General features: G+C 43.4%; 1 protein-coding gene across 22 annotated transcripts in view; it reads right to left on the bottom strand.

The window, feature by feature from the left end:
- LOC119979250 (RAP1 GTPase activating protein) overlaps positions 1–17,551 on the bottom strand; it is a 705,159-nt gene that overhangs the window by 40,343 nt on the left and 647,265 nt on the right. For 20 of the 22 annotated variants that reach the window (XM_038821204.1, XM_038821202.1, XM_038821208.1 and 17 more), the window contains 3 exons: positions 9,406–9,483; positions 1,880–1,989; positions 328–441 (listed from right to left, as the gene is read on the bottom strand). In XM_038821204.1, the coding sequence (XP_038677132.1) occupies positions 328–441; positions 1,880–1,989; positions 9,406–9,483 (302 nt within the window). The remainder of the gene's footprint in view (positions 1–327; positions 442–1,879; positions 1,990–9,405; positions 9,484–17,551) is intronic. The other 2 variants (XM_038821188.1, XM_038821191.1) reach the window with 1 other exon arrangement.

Here is a 17,551-nt window from a genome sequence, read left to right as displayed (position 1 = left end):
ATGGGCTACCCTCCAGTATCAGCAGCACATGGCAGACGTCTCAAAGTGGCGTCCTCTCAAAGAGATTATAGACTTATCTAAATATAAAGCAGCAATGTATAAATAAACTTGATTTCTTAATAATACAATTCAGCTTTCTGCATTCCTTTTATGTGTAAATCTGGAATCATGATATAAACCTGTTGAGAAACTGTATATAAAATGCACTGAAAAGCAATATAGGCCTTTGCTTCAAACCAGCCTTATTTCTGAAATCTCCTATTGAAATTCTGTCAATGGAAAGAAGATTCTTTCATTATTTACCGACTCAGACAGAGGCAGAATCACCTGTTCATTGTTGTGGGCATCTCGGGAGAGCTCTGGGTGGAGGAGTTCTCAGACTTTGGTTCCTGTGATACGTGGCCACTATCTGGGGTTTTCTGGGTACTTGCTGTGCTCTCTCTGTGGAGATCAAAGAACATGAAGACATGAATATTTAAAAGTAAATTTACTGCAAGAATAACTTTCCGTAACTCGATTTTTAAAATCACGGCTTAAAATCAGTGTCTACAAGACCAGTATGAAATGTGCAGAGTGATGTGATAAGTCAGCAGCTGCAGTTTCCTATATAGCAGTTGACAACTCGATGCTAAGAACAGATAATAGAACTGTCGACCTTTACAGCAAAGTAGCCATTCAGCCTGTGTTAGTCCTCTGATGGAACTATCCTCTTCGTCCCTTCCTCCAGTCCTCTGCCCCAGCTCCCCTGCATCTTTCCTTTTCAAATACGTATTCACTTTCCAGAACATATTGTGGAATCTGTCTCTGGAAGGATATTCTACACAGAACCTACCCTCTGCATAATAAAATAAATTCCTAGCCACTCTCTTCATTTTTTGGTGATGATCTTAAATTTATGTTCCCCAATTATAAACTCAATGAGCAATGAAAATGTTTTTAAGGAAAGGCAGACTACCATTTTGATAGCCCCTTTCATGGTCCCACACCATCCCAAAGCAATTTACAGAGCAGGAAATCCTTCTGAATTCTATTCACTGCTGTAATGTAGGAAATGTGTGAGCCAAGTTATGCACACCAAGCTCCCACTAACAACAAAGTGATAATGACTAGATAATATATTTATGGCTGGTTGTTAAAGGTTAAATGTGGACCAGGACATCTGGAGAACTCCCTGCTGTATCTCAAATAATGCCATGACATCCCCCCCCATCCACCAGCCCTGCCCCCTGCCATGCCTCCCACCCTATTCCCTCCCCACCCTATTTCAAAATATGTGCACTGTTATTATAATCCAAACACATGATGGAGAAAGCCATTCAGCATTTCATATGTATGGTCTCTCTCTCTCTCTCTCTCCCCCCCCCCCCCCCCCCTGGCTTCCTGACATTATGATTTGGCATTTATCTCTTCTGGGTCACTATTCAAACCAAAGTGTTTTGATATTACAGATTTAGTAGTTACGCTCCAGTAGCAAATTCTTAAAAGCTGGGAGATGTTCCCCCAAAAGTTCAATTGGACATCATTCTGGGATTTGTTCCTGGGCTGAGTTAGCAGATACTATATTAGAAGATGTGAGTCCATTGGCTTCAGTGCCTGGAGAGTAGAATAGGAAAGAAGCCAGCCATGGTTTGCGCTTCCGATCACTCCCTTTGAAGGGAGGCGCATGTGTCAGTTTGTATGGGGATGGGTTGACCTTGATTCTGCTTCATGTTCAATAAGAGCTTGTCAATTCTCACAGAGGGATTATTGCTTCGGGTTCTCCTTCAGTGTGAAGAGGTCACCAATGCTGCACGTTTTGGAAGCTATCTAATGGGAATCATGATTCAATGGTTTTCAGTAAAATGTGTGCTGTTGGAAAGTAGCAAAGACTGACCCTCACCTTCTCTCCACCACTTCCTGAATGTTCTCTATTCCAATGGCACTGCTCCGACGAGAGCTGAAAGGTCCAGATTTCTTCCTCGTTGGACTTTTCCCAGGAATGATCAACGACTGTGAAAATATACTCAAGTGTCACACACCCACCAGAAAACACACAAAACTGGTTTTACTATGTCATTTTACATAATTGACCTCTTCAGCATACATTGATTTGCATACAGTCCTATTTCAAAGTCAATAGATTCTTTTTTTAAAGTCACATTTACTTTTGGGAATTTCCTGAGCACAAAGGTTGCCCAGTCTTATTGCTGGGTTTATACAGTATACTGTAAAAACTTCATTGAACCTTTAGCAATACCTGGCTTTAATCTCTGTGGAGACATTTTTAGATACAGCCAGTTTACATTGGGCAAACAAGGTGGGACAGGATAATAGTCTATGGCCCAGATAAATAAACAAACAATGGTGTATTTGATCTTCTTTCCCCTGCTATTTCAGTGGAGATTTTATCCTAATTAAAATGCACAAACAGTTGAACTCTTTGTACTGGAACAGGGGTTTCTCAGCCCATTGCTTAACCATAGGATTTCTAACAATAAGTTAAGTGAAAAGGTAAAGTTTATTTCAATGAACTAAAATATTTAATTCCTGAATGGTTATTATTATCTTTCAACTCTTTGAGATTTTGCTGGAAATTGTAATTATTCCTTTTTACTTTTTAATTACTGTTCTTCCAACTGATCATACTTGCTCTTGTTTCACCTTTTTATAATGTGGAGATGCCGGCGTTGGACTAGGGTGGGCACAGTAAGAAGTCTTACAACGCCAGGTTAATGTCCAACAGGTTTGTTTCAAATCACTAGCTTTCGGAGCACTGCTCCTTCATCAGAGGAGTCACTCACCTGAGGAAGAAGCAGTGCTCTGAAAGCTAGTGATTCCAAATAAACCTGTTGGACTTTAACCTGGTGTTGTAAGACTTCACCTTTTTAGTTTTGACCTTTCCCCAATGCTGAACTCCAGTTAGTGATTGAAGGAAAGACAAACGTCTATTCCCCGAATTTTGTTCATGAATTGCAGAAAGTCGGTACGCAGGTACAGCGTGTAATTAAAAAAGCAAATGGTATGTTAGCATTTATTGCAAAAGGAGTGGAGTATAAAAGTAGAGAAGTGTTGTTGCAACTGTATAGGGTGTTGATGAAACCACATCTGGAGTATTGTGTCCAGTTTTTCCCAGGGAAGAGGGGTCAATTACTAGGGGGCATAGGTTTAAGGTGCGAGGGGCAAGGTTTAGAGGAGATGTATGAGGCAAGTCTTTTACACAGAGGGTAGGTGCCTGGAACTCGCTGCCAGAGGAGGTGGTGGAAGCAGTGACGATAGTGACATTTAAGGGGCATCTTGACAAATACATGAATAGGATGGGAATAGAGGGATACGGACCCAGAAAGTATAGAAGATTTTAGTTTAGACGGGCAGCATGGTCGGCACAGGCTAGGAGGGCCGAAGGGCATGTTCCTGTGCTGTACTTTTCTTTGTTCTTTGTTCTTTTGGTCGCCTTATTTGAGGAAGGATATGGTGTTCTGGAGTGGTTCACCAGTTTAATTCCAGGGATGAAAGGGTTAACGTATGAGGAGAGATTAAACAGTTTGGGCTAATACTCATTGGGGTTTAGAAGGATGAGAGGGGATGTGATAGAGGTAAATAAAATACTAAATGGGATTGATAAATAAAACGTAGACCAAATATTCCCCCTTGTGGGGCAATCTAGAATGAGAGATCACAGATAATAGGTTTAGAGGCAGTAGATTTAAAACTGAGATGAGGAGGAACTACTTCTCGCAGAGGTTGGTGAATTTATGAAACAGAAATAGATATATTTCTGATAAAAGAACAGGTTAAAGGGATTTGAGGAACACATAGGAAGGTACATTTGAGACCAGGAAGAGATCAGCCATGATCTCTTTGATTGACTGGCGGAGCAGGCTCGAAGGGCTGAATTGCCAACTTCTGCTCCTAAGTCCTATGTTCCTATGTTGAACTCTACCAATAACATTCTTGGGCATGCTCATCACTGTGAATCTATAAAGATGAAGTGTTGGTCTGGCCAGCTGGTACTCAGTCTGTGCAACATGTAAATATCCTTTCCCACATCTTTCTCTCTTCCACTACCACCATGCCAGATTCTATTTGTTTGAACTGCATCAAAGCCTTGAATACATTCCATGAAAATGAATCCCAGAACGTTTTGGGAATGCAAGGGAATGTTTAGAACTAACTCCTGCAATACCAGAAACGGCCACATTGAGAAATCCAAGATGCTCTTTGCTCCAGAGGCAACAATGCCTAGTTTATTATGAACATGTGCCTCATGCCTAGAATTTATTCTAGTCTTATGTAATCCATGACATGAAGCAACATGCCAGAATTTGCTGATTACAATACTTTTATGGTCATTTAGCAATTTAAGGATTTAGGGTCTTTGTGAAATTATTTTGGGGAAAATTCAATAAATGTTGCCCACACCAGCAAAGTTCCTTTCGGTGCTGGATTCACACTTTGCATCTGCTCTTTTGAATTGAGGAGTATCTATGCTCTTCAGATCCAGTCTGTGTGGATAATAATGCTGGCTATACTGCATTAAAATGAAGCGTGGGCATTTCCAAGCATGAACTGTGAAGTTCCTTTAGATTTTCATTGTGTGCCAGTTTTAAGGCCTTGGGTGTGTTTAAGTCCACAGAGATATATGAAAATCAGAAGAATGTCAAATTTTACAGCAGCCAATGCAATAATATTTCTGAAAGTATTAATTAGCAAATGTACTTAACAATTACATCAATAACTTAATCATTAGAAATGTAACATTAAAGTAACCCTCAAAATCTGTAGTTGTTCCAAATTAATAAAGAACTTTATAATCTTTTTTGTGGTAGGGAGCTTTCTCTAGTTTTCACCAAGCAGGAAATAAATGGTCGAATAACCATCGGTTTTGAAGGTTAGAAATGCCTGAGAATTGTTTTTTTTTAAATGACCAAGATGAGTTTGATATTTTTTTACTTACTTTAATTTTCAAGTATTTTTGGAGTTAATTACTTTTGAAACAATTAACTTTTCTTTTGTCTTGAAAAATTGCTGTTGTTTATTCCATGCCTAAAAATATCCCCTCTTTATGCTAGCAGACACCATCCTACAGTCCTTGCTTTGTAAAGTTTTGTAGCTTCCGTTAAATCTTGCAAAATCCCTCATGGAGAAAGTTCTGTCCGAAAGCACAGTTTTCTTTTCTGTGGTGAACGGTCTCTTGCACTTTGCTCCTGAGCAGATTGTGAATCGTTTGTCATTACCTTGGACATCCTCAAGACCTTTTATGGTGCCTGGCATTGTGCAGCTTTTAAAAGGATGTTCTTTCAGCACAGCTCGTGACTCCTCAGTTCCCTCTCAAATCGTCAAGTGCTGTAACTACCAACTACCTTTACCTCCACCTACTTTCACTTTGACAAGTGTTTTCTTACTGTTCTGCTCTCCACTTGGTCTGTAATCTCCTCTACTTAAAACCTATTCTTTTACTGATGTTTCTAACCTACAATCAGTGGGTTCATCCAGATGGCATGGCACACAACCTTCATCCCTCACACACTGCAATGATTGAATGATTCAATCTTCATTGCTTCTATATAATTTAGGGAGAAAATAAAAATGATTTTTCTTTCAGTTCTTTGAAACAAACTGTGGCTGTGACTTCAATATCTTTTTGTTTTATAAATTTAGAATACCCAATTATTTAGGGCAATTTAACGTGGCCAATCCACCTATTCTGCACATCTTTGGGTTGTGGGGGTGAGACCCACGCAGACACGGGGAGAATGTGCAAACTCCACACGGTCAGTGACCCAGAGCCGGGATCAAACCTGGGACCTCGGTGCCGTGAGTAGCAGTGCTAACCACTGCGCCACGTGCCGCCCTGTGACTTCAATATCTAACTACAACTGCCGTCCCCTATTTCTGATGTTCTTCTCTCGGCCCCCCTTTACACATTGGCACTCGTGGCTTCGACTAATTCCTCTGATTCCCCTTTGCTATGTTTCTATCCAAGGTTCAGCTTCCTAAAAGCAAAATATTGCAGAGCTGAAATCTGAATCAAAAAGTAGAAAATGCTGAAGAGAAATCACATTCAACTCAAAATGTTAGCTCTACACACTGCTGAGAGTTTCCAACATTTCCTGTTCCACTTTCCTATTTCATGCCACGTTTTTTTCCACTGAACTCTAAATGTGACCAAGACTTTACCTTGAATTCCACTGATTACTCCAAGACCCATTTCTCCTCCTAGTCAGGCTACCAAGCAACAGTCTGTTCATCGGCAGTACTTCCTCATTGTCAACCACTGGCTCCTATCTTGCATTTTTCTATATTGTCAGTACAGCTTTGGTCATTCTTCCTTTGAAACATCTTCATTCGTTTCTTCTATACTCCCAAGACTGGATTCACACACATTCCCTCTGACCTACAGAAACTGATGACGGAAAACAAGACCACGGATTCCCTGCTACACTAGAATTCATTCCTTCAGTGAAACTCCTAACTCCTGCACCCTTCCTCACCACAGACTTTCTAAACTGAAATTTAGTGTTATCTAATCATTATTTCTAAATTAAGTAATGTTTTTAACCATTCGTTGAGTTTAACACCATAGACCTTTAATATCAGTGAAACAATTAAACACGAAGAACTGAAAGGGTGAGTTAAATACAAGTGAATGGTACCTACCGGGAGTTATTTGCATACAACAGGAACCAAGTATTTCAATGTTAGTAAATATTAAGAATCAATGACTAATACACAAATTAATTAATAATGGATTTGTTTTTGTTAATCAATAATTACTTAGTTTAGTGCTGTAATTATTATAACTAAAATCACACATAATAAATTAACAGCTAAAACCTATTAAAAATCTGTTCATGCAGTGATCAGGAAATCAAATCTGCAAATATTCAGATCAGACTCATTATCGAACCAATCATTCAGTTTATACAGAGGAGTGATTTTAAATTTCAGATGCAGCAATACAATGACGTGCATTAGCTCCAACCATATTGCTAAACTACTGATTGCTCATTGGTGATTGAATAATTCAGGCTGAAAGGACAATCCACCACATACCAGAGCACTGGGCTTCACAATAACCCCTGCAACTGCTCGCGTGGCAACTGCTCAGCATCAACTGTTCATAGGCTGGAGTACATGGTAGGTAAAGTCTATGTACTTGGCCAAAAGCTGGGAAGTCAATGATCCAATGAGCAGTGATGCTGTTTTACTTGTAGACAGTTTTGCTGTCTTATTAAGTAAGCTTAGCTTAACTTCGGTAGTAGGGAAGATGCTGGAATCTATCATCAAGGAAGAAATAGTGAGGCATCTGGATAGAAATTGTCCCATTGGGCAGACGCAGCATGGGTTCATAAAGGGCAGGTCGTGCCTAACTAATTTAGTGGAATTTTTTGAGGGCATTACCAGTGCAGTAGATAACGGGGAGCCGATGGATGTGGTATATCTGGATATTCAGAAAGCTTCTGACAAGGTGCCACACAAAAGGTTGCTTCATGAGATAAAGATGCATGGCATTAAGGGTAAAGTAGTAGCATGGATAAAGGATTGGTTATTTAATAGAAAGCAAAGAGTGGAAATTAATGGGTGTTTCTCTGGTTGGCAATCAGTAGCTAGTGGTGTCCCTCAGGGATCAGTGTTGGGCCCACAATTGTTCACAATTTACATAGATGATTTGGAGTTGGGGACCAAGGGCAATGTGTCCAAGTTTGCAGGCGACACTAAGGTGAGCGGTAAAGCGAAAAGTGCAGAGTATACTGCAAGTCTGCAGAGGGATTTGGATAGGTTAAGTGAATGGGCTAGGATCTGGCAGATGGAATACAATGTTGACAAATGTGAGGTTATCCATTTTGGTAGGAATAACAGCAAAAGGGATTATTATTTAAATGATAAAATATTAAAACACGCTGCTGTGCAGAGAGACCTGGGTGTGCTAGTGCATGAGTCGCAAAAAGTTGGTTTACAGGTGCAACAGGTGATTAAGAAGGCGAATGGAATTTTGTCCTTCATTGCTAGAGGGATGGAGTTTAAGACTATGGGGGTTATGCTGCAACTGTATAAGGTATTAGTGAGGCCACACCTGGAGTATTGTGTTCAGTTTTGGTCTCCTTACCTGAGAAAGGACATACTGGCCCTGGAGGGTGTGCAGAGGAGATTGACTAGGTTAATCCCAGAGCTGAAGGGGTTGGATTACGAGGAGAGGTTGAGTAGACTGGGACTGTACTCGTTGGAATTTGGAAGGTTACGGGGCGTCTTATAGAAACATATAAATTTATGAAGGGAATAGATAGGATAGATGTGGGCAGGTTGTTTCCACTGGCGGGTGAAAGCAGAACTAGGGGCCATACATCAAAATAAGGGGAAGTAGATTTAGGGCTGAGTTTAGGAGGAACTTCTTCACCCAAAGTGTTGTGAATCTATGGAATTCCCTGTCCAGTGAAGCAGTTGAGGCTCCTTCATTAAATGTTTTTAAGGTAAAGATAGATCGTTTTTTGAAGAATAAAGGGATTAAGGGTTATGGTGTTCGGGCCGGAAAGTGGAACTGAGTCCACAAAAGATCAGCCATGATCTCATTGAATGGCGGAGCAGGCTCGAGGGGCCAGATGGCCTACTCCTGCTCCTAGTTCTTATGTTACATAAGTGGCAGCAAGCAGTTTTTCGTCTGGCCAATGCAGAGGTGCATTTGGAGGAGCAGCGATAAAACAAAAGAAAGACAAAAGAAAATAAATGATACGGGGGAGATTTTGCTAAATTCGGAAAGGCTCACTGGATACATTGGGTGTAGCAAATGTCAGATATTTGTTCCAATGTGACGTTGCTCTTTAAGAAGCCTGTTTTCCAAGCCACCCAACTCCCTGATAGCCACTGTACCCCAGCGTCCAGTGCAGAGGTAGGAGACTCTCCCTTATTAGGGGTACCAACAGGCGACAGGAGGTGCCTCTGTTAGCTGGTTCCAAATCTCTTGGACAGTAGTTTAACACTGTTGTTACTAATGAGTCACTATTGAAACAATACAGTTCAGACACCTGCCAATAATCAATTCCAAGACCATAACTTGTTAAACTTGATTGCCATTGAGATTACGTCATGCACAGAGCAAATTAATTGAAATCAACGCATTCACAACTATCAGACCAATTCATATTTAGAATCCATCTATTTAGAGATCCAGTTAGTTGATTTTGCCGCCTGTTTTGCTTGTTTCTTTGAGAAAGGTTTGGAATGCAGGCTGCAAGATCAGCGATAAGGCAATGAGAAGAGATGCTCTAAATATCAATTTAAGATAGTCTGTATCTAAACATTCAAAAGCAACTTGCTCCTTTTAAAATACAAAGTCATGCAGTAGATTTGAATTAGTGACCATGCAATGAGCGTCACACAGGAGAAGCAGGATTGAAAGCAGAGACAGAAGAGTGAGTGTAAAGCAGAAACCTCTTCTATTGTTCCTATGCCTATAGCACTGCCTCGACGTCCGTGCTTAGTTGGGCTTTTTCCAGGCACAAGCAACGACTAAGGAAAGGGAAAGGAGAAAATACAAAATGAATCATGCACAGCTTTCCTCACAACAAAGACTTACAATGATTAACAAGAACAGCGCTGTGAAGTGAAAATTATGGAAGGGTGTGGGGTTCAAAACACCCAAAGAAATTGCAGAGATGAACAACGAATGCTTTGAAACTGAGGCCAGTACAGTTTACGTGGTTCACCTGAAACACCGGGAAGTACATTTTTGCAACATTTCTTCCAAGTGAATTATATTCATTTTGATTTCTGCTGAGTGAAACCCAAGACCAGAATGACAGGTTAGGGACTTTTCACCAAAAGCCCCCACTAACATTGCTTAGCAGCTGGCTAAAAAGGGCAGAAAACGGGCCTGACCAACTCACTCGGTCTTTCCATTGAGGAATATACAAGGCCTCCATTTGGTGGTTCTCTAAGCCAAATGGTTGAGACTGGGAACTCTTTATGCAGCAGAGCACAGATACAATCTGCATCCCATTCCCTGCCAGCACATCCATTTTGTTTTGTATGAATCTACATGTTCTGTGAAAATCATAAGCCGATTGTAATTTTAGTGAATGGAAGATTCAGAGGTAACAATGAGAACTCATGGTTCACATCCTGCTAAAGTGTGACATGTAGTCGCCCTCCCAACTTATGAATAACATGCACAGAGTTACTGGATAAGTTAGCTAAATTGCCATCCAGCTGGTTTGGATTGGGCGATTTGATTTTTTTTGTAGATTTTCAGAAATACTAAATGTGCTTGATGCAGCATCTGTCTCTTCTCAGTACACGAGAGATTTGATGAAAAGTGCCATTTCATAGTGAGCAATGTGCAATATTTATAATCCTGGATCGTTGAAAACCCGCTGACGCATTGAATTCAGACCCAGCCATCATTACGCTCAGAAGTGTAAGGCCAGAATAGGGTCAGAAATAGGGCCAAATGAATCTTCATCACTTATCAGTCATTTTGCAATAGTGGTAATTCCAATCCGAGTTCACTTCCTCCTGCCCGTCAAGGTTCTGAACCCCAGCCCAGTGTATAGGTGAGCATATAGTTAAGGAGTTTCCCAGCTTTGATACTGAGCCAATGGCTCGTTGGCTAAATCTCCCCACTCAACTTGGAAAAAGAAAATGAATCAGGTTTTTGCTCCTCATCAGTAATTAGCAATCCTGTTGGAAAGAGCACAGACGTGGGCATCAAGTGAGAATGTGATGAGACTGTGAGAATCATTCTACAATTAAAAGTTCCGCTGGCAATCATTGCCCTTTTGGCTGAGGTCGGTGAAAATCAAGGAACTCTAACTCAACGTTAACCTTTGAGAGATCAGGGCAGACCACTCAGCTCTATTTCAAACTCATTTAATCTCCATTCAAAACACAAAATGTAAAATATGAAAATATATCCAGGCCATATCCTTGATTTGAAATAAATAGCATCTCCCAGCTATTACAAAAACTTCTGAGATACAAAGGGCCTACTTGACAATTGCTGCTTCTCAAAGATGCTGTGTATCTGTTTGCACATGTACCTTTTATTCTTTCTCTAGTTAGACTGAAAAGGAAAGTTCTGATTAAGTGCACAATTCAATGATAAAATTGACCCCGTAGATGCTTGTGACCAGCACACTGTCATAATATTGAGTCTGGTTGAGTTTTAGCCAAGCCATGAAAGGTAATTAACGTGCAGATTTATTATTTCTTGAGCAAACTTTATTCGGAACTGCTATAAAAGTTAAAAAAAAGCTCCTATTTATCACAAGATACTAGAACATAGCATTTCAATATGTTGCAAGAGGCACCAGAGTAACACTGTACAACTTTGGGATGAAATTCCTTTTTATAGTCAAATGTGGGACATGTCAAGTTTCTTTCTAATTAAAGTCCTGCTCAACATCATAGAAAAAGGTGTTTTTGAAAGATTCATTAGCTACCCATTAGTGATTCCAAAAACTCCTATTCCCCACTTGTCCCTTTGTTCAGGCAGAGTTCTCCACAGTGGGGGATATTTGATTAGGGATGTGGTCTTGTACTATACCTGACTATTGTCAAGCAACTTCTGTTCAAACAGCAGAGGCACATCAAGCTTGGTCAAAGGTCATCAACTACCATGTCAACTGAAGCTAGAGATATGGGGGTCATTTTAATTTTGTGCAATAGTGTGAAATTGGTGATAGTGAGTTAACTTTCACATCACTCCCCATTTTTATTCATTGAATGTCACGAGGAGACCAAGAAATGAACTACTTCTCAAACAAAATGCTATTAGCAGTGCAACATGAGATTTCTGATTGGTCCCAGTAGGCTCAGGAAGACAATGTGATTCTGACACACACTGGCCGGATTCTTCAACAATGGGACTATGTCCCCGCGCTGGCGTGAAAAGCGACGCCAACCACTCAATGGTCCCCAATAATGTGGAATGCTCCCCTTCCTAGGGGGCTAGGTCAGCGCCGGAGTGGCCCCGCAGTTCCAGCTGGTGTGGAACGGCCGGCGTGATTCCACGCATGTGAGCTATGGCCAGCGTGATTCCGCATGTGTGCGGGGGTTCCCTTCTCTGTGCCGGCCCCTGGGCAATATGGCGGAGCCCTACAGGGGCCAGGCCCGGAGGAACATAGGCCTCCATGGAGCCAGCCCGCCCACTGATCGGTAGGCCCCGATCGCAGGCCAGGCCAGCGTGGGGCCCCCCTCGGGGTCGGATCCCCCCACCCCCCCTCCAGGACAGCCCCCGCAGACACACCTTCCAGGTCCTGCCGTGTGGGACCTCAGTAACCCACGCCAGCGGGACTCAGCCGAACTCAGTGGCCACTCGGCCTGTCGGGGCCCGGAGAATCGCCAGAGGGGCCGCCTTCAACGACCCCCGACTGGAGCGGTGGGAATCCTGCGGGCGCCCGAGAATCGGTGGAGGAGAATCAGGAAGCCGGCGTTGGGGCAGCAAGGAGCGATTCCCGGCACAGGGTCTGGGAATCCCGGCCCCCATTTCTGGGCTCCATTCTGGAGTGTAGTGGTGGGATTCTCCAATAATGGGGCAATGTTCCCACACCAGTATCAAAACGCGGGCGTTTCTGCTACCTGCAGGGGGCTGGCAGGGTCCCGGAGTGCTCCTCGCAGCTCTGGCTGAGGATACGGGGCTCTGCGCTTCCGTTCGGTAGCCTGCGCATGTGCACGGCGGTAGCCAGCGGCGGCGGCCCCATGCGACATGGCGGACTCACGCCACGGACCATGATGAACAAAGTGGGTCCCCCGAGATCGTGCACACCTGCGGACTGGTGCCGCCCGATTGCTTGCCCGGCATTCTGTGAGGAGGCCCCCCCCCGATAAAGGATTCCTCCCACCTCGGTGATCGTGGACTGAGTCCGCAGCCATCACCAGCCATTCCCGACAGGCAAAACATGGTTACAACCACGGCATCAGGAACTCGGCCAGTTGTCCTGGCAGAATCGCCGCGGGGGCCTCTGTCAATGGCCCCCTACCCCGCGTCACATAGACCGCGTGCGCGCCATTCGCGTATGGCCGTTGGACCAGAATTCGGTGTTGATGCTCATTCTCCGCCGCCACGCCGATCGCGATTTCAGCTCGGAGAATTCAGCCCTAGGTGTTTGTGCAGACACACCGATTGAGTGTGCATGCACTATACCATCAAAATAGGGGCATGTGCAAAATAATTGTTAGGTCTTGCAAGTAACTACCACATCACCAGTTATCCATTAGTTTATCAACATCTGAAATCTGCGCTATTGTTGGGACCCTCTTAGCATTGAGTATGTCCCTCATGCTTGATCCAAAGGATATGAGTAATTTAACCACTGGCTCATGTTACATTTATTAAGTTTAATCTCAACGCCTTTCTGCCAGTCAATGTATATTTGTGCAGAGGGACAAGTGGGGCGGCATTCTCCCCTACCCAGCGTGACGGCGGGTCCCGGAGTAGGGGAGTGGCGCCAACCATTCAGGGGTCGCGCCTCCCCAAAGGTGGGGAACTCAGCCCCGCGCCGGAGCGGTTGGCACCAGAAGACTGGCGCAAAAAACCGGCGCCCCCGGCAGCGGGCCTGGCCAAAAGACTTTCGCCGGTCGGCGCATGCGCGATGTGGGGTTCTCTTCCGCTTCCGCCATGGCGGAGGCCGTGGCGGCCGCGGAAGAAAATAGAGCAGCCAGGGCACTGGCCCGGAGTCTGAGGGGGGGCCCCGATCGCGGGCCAGGCCCCCGTGGGGGCACCCCCCGGGGTTCGATCGCCCCCCCCCCCCACCCCCCCCAGGACCCCGGGGGCCTGCTCGCGCCGCTGATCCCGCCGTTCCAGAGGTGGTTTAAACCTCGGCGGCGGGAGAGGTCTCCCAGCGGCGGGACTTCGGCCCATCCGGGCCGGAGAATCACCGCAGGGGCCTCTCCGATCGGAGTGGCGAGAATCCCGCCACCGCCACTTCCCGGGTGGCGGAGAATCTTTGCCACGGCGGGGGCGGGATTTTAGGCAGCCCCAGGCGATTCTCCGACCCTGCTGGGGGTCGGAAAATTTCGCCCCAGAACACTAATCCACCAGCTGTCACGATAGTTACTGTCATGTGTAAAACATAGTTAATTTACTTTAGCGAGCCAATAGAGCGGGCAGCTTTATTCAAGTCGGGTAACCTTATCTAGTGTTAAGTGATTTTTTTTGCCTAGCAACCAGAATTGCTATTTTTGTTAAAGAATTCAATTGCTGGAGAAATTGAAGGATAGGAATTGTACTGCAGCCCTTTTTATTTCACAATAATCACCAGCTCTGAATGCTGCTTTACATTCTGCAGTATCAAACCCCAGCGAAGGAGCAAATTCTTTCAAATCATTTCATTTGACAAATTGAAGGAGAAACTGACATTTGTACTCTGCAATCTTTCCAAGAACGTACATTTCTCTGAATGATGGTTATTAATGTAATATGAAGAGATTTTCTCAAATTGGAATAATCTAATGTTTCTGTCTGCTCTCTCCACATTTTCAAATGACTTTTAAATAAGTGCGTCTGTTTCCTGGCACAAATCCAAGATCCATACCAGTAAAAATGATTACAGCTGATGATTATCCCAGGGGTTTGGGAGCAAGGACAGAGCCTACATGCAAAAGGCAGGGGTAAGTTGCAACTCTCTCCCCAGAAGCTGCTGACGTTGGTCCGATTGAAAAAAAATGAGTGATGTTTAAAAAATGAAATGAAATGAAATGAAAATCGCTTATTGTCACGAGTAGGCTTCAATGAAGTTATTGTGAAAAGCCCCTAGTCGCCACATTCCGGCGCCTGTCCGGGGAGGCTGGTACGGGAATCAAACCATGCTGCTGGCCTGCTTGGTCTGCTTTAAAAGCCAGTGATTTAGCCCAGTGAGCTAAATCAGCCCCTGGTATCGTATGAAGGGTTACAGAAGCAAGGTGGATATCTGCAGCTAAGATTCAGATCAGCTATGGACAGTGGGACAGGCTCAAGTGGCTGGGTATCCTCCTCCCATCCCTCTGATTGGCTTCCTTTAAACGTAAGCAGCTCAGTGCGCATTTTCCTGGCTGATCAGGGTTGGTGCAGTGGTTCCCACACTCATGGGAAGATTTGGGCCTACAGTTCTGTGGCGAGCGCAGTGTGATGCAGATACCCCAGTCGTGAGTTTCTCGGTGACCTGCTGTTTGCTGGTGACGGGATTCTATCTTCTTGCCCTTTGTCAATGCAACTACCCCAAGCTGCTGGGGATCTGCGGGCGGAGGTGCATACCAACAGGAAGAGTGAATCGCAGAGCTCGGAGAATTCCGGCCTTGGAGTGTGGTTTTCAGTCGTGTTAGGAAATTAAGGGGGAGGGGGAATCTTTTCTGTAGTTTAATGTAGGAGTTTCCTGTTCAGTCAAGTTTTGTCAATTTTAGTTTGTTACAGTTAAAGTCTCATAAAATATGAAATCTTTTCACAAGAGCCTTTTGGTTGGTCACTGGGAATTCAGTTTTTAAAAAAAAAGTTATTCATGTCCATTGGGGATGTTTGAAACACCTGCCAGTCAGTCTACATTCAGGAGAAGGTCTGGATTTGTTTACAATTGTAGCAACATTTCATGGCATAAAGAGTCAATAACTATTTTTAACTTTGCTGAAAGATTGCTCACGGGAAGCATATTTATTGTTTTGATGTATCGCTGATAACACGGATTATAAATTCCTGTAAACAGACTACGTAATGACTATTTTTCTATGTTAATTACATTGTCAGGTGGTTTACATCTCGAGCTATGATAATGATAGACTGCCAACTCAGCCAACCTACAAAAGATTGGAATCACAAAGTGATACACGTGACTCTCCAGGAAGCTGCTATTCTGTACAAAGGGTTATCGATTTGATCATTTTGTTTGGCTAATCTAGACCCAGGTATCTGCAGTTAAAGACATAGAGAATATGAGGTCCACCTACGGAGTGTTTGATAATGCTGAACTCAAGACAACAGATATTCTGATGAAATTTCATTGACCTGCAACGCTAGCTCCATCATCCTCACCACAGATACTGTCTGACACTACCTGCCCAGTATTTCCAGCTCCATTTGACTTTATTTCAGATTTCCAATAAGCACAGTATCTTGTTTTTGTGCGATCACAGCCTGGTCTAAGTCTCTCTCAATTTTAATTTCCATTGCTATTCTCTGTTTGTCTCTTTGCAAAAGACCACATTATGAATTTGGCACATATTCTTGCTATGGTTCATCTGTAGTTCCCAATAGCTTCATTCAGCAAAGACATTCAGAACAGAGAAGTATTAATATTATTCCTTATAACTCTTTACAGACTTGAAAGACCTCCAGTAATTATACTGCATTGTCATCGCAGTGGGAGTCTGCACATGGAAGGCGGGCAATGAAGAATTAGGTCGACAATGTTGTCACTTTGTCTCTGACTTGTGTCACTTCTTGCGAGTGCAAAATGAGCTTTATTTACTCAAAGGTGCTGAACATTAGCTTAGAAACCAACAGGAAACTCTATATTTGTGTCAAAAGAATATTTTAAGCAATTTTTTCATTTGTTCCCAATTGTTCCTCTTTTGAATGTTGCTGATTCTTGTTGGGGATGGTTTCACGGGCATTGAAGAGTTGTATTTCTGCATCAAGATAGGGATCCGAGGCCAGCTGTACCATTGCAGCCAAATACATTGGACATGTTGGATTGAGATCAGCACCGGCCAGGGTTTGAGCTGGGGGCCCTCCTAGCCTGGTGACCTGCCGCATCACATTGCGCACTCACTCACCGAGCCCTTGTCAAGAGGGTGATGATAATATTTGAATTTTATTTTGAAATTAAATAGTTTTCAGGCTCAGTGTTAGCAAGGGGATTGCTCAACACATTTCAGGAAGCCAGTGTAAAGAAGGAGTATACCCGGGTCAGTTAGAGTGCAGGCAGATGCTGAATTCCCTGTCCAACGTCAGGAATCACTTTCCAACTGTCCATTGTAATAATTTTCCCATTTCCCCGTGCCTTGGAACTGCAGAAATCCATCCTGTTTCTCATGGGAGTACTGCAGCGGAGCACACTCACACATCACTAGTCTTTGTTCAATCAGAACCCAGGGCCCAGAGGTGAAAGATTTATCTTAACCCAGTGTGCACTGAGATCCTGTTTTTGTTTGTGATCTCCATTTCTCCCAGAATATTTCATTTGTCTATTTAACCCTCTCATTGGTGGAATATTTTGGAATTAGCAGTTGGTGGCATCACCCAGTGAGACGTGACAGGGCAGCAGCCAATGCCAACGAGGCTGGTGCTGCATGGATCTCTCCATTCCTGCCAAGGGCTGAACTCTTGCCTCAGTAACTGAAGCACAATCAAAACTATTTTTCGAAATTTAATTTTACAATATTTGTTTGGTTTGACAAATTGTGAACAGTTTGGTTGCTATGGCAAAGAAAAACAAAAGCAGATGCATAAATTGTAAATTGTCAGCAAACCAACTATGTAAGTAGATAAAAATGACAAGAATGCCCTTGCAGCTGAACATAAACTGTACATAATGGCAACTACGGACATCACATTAAAAAAACCTTTCCACAACTAATGGGCAGTCAGGGTCCTGAGGCTCTGATTTGT

Source organism: Scyliorhinus canicula, chromosome 16 (genome assembly GCF_902713615.1).
Source record: "Scyliorhinus canicula chromosome 16, sScyCan1.1, whole genome shotgun sequence".
NCBI classification, from domain to species: domain Eukaryota; kingdom Metazoa; phylum Chordata; class Chondrichthyes; order Carcharhiniformes; family Scyliorhinidae; genus Scyliorhinus; species Scyliorhinus canicula.
Note: the sequence above shows the minus strand (reverse complement) of the source record. Positions and strands in the feature narration are given on the sequence as shown.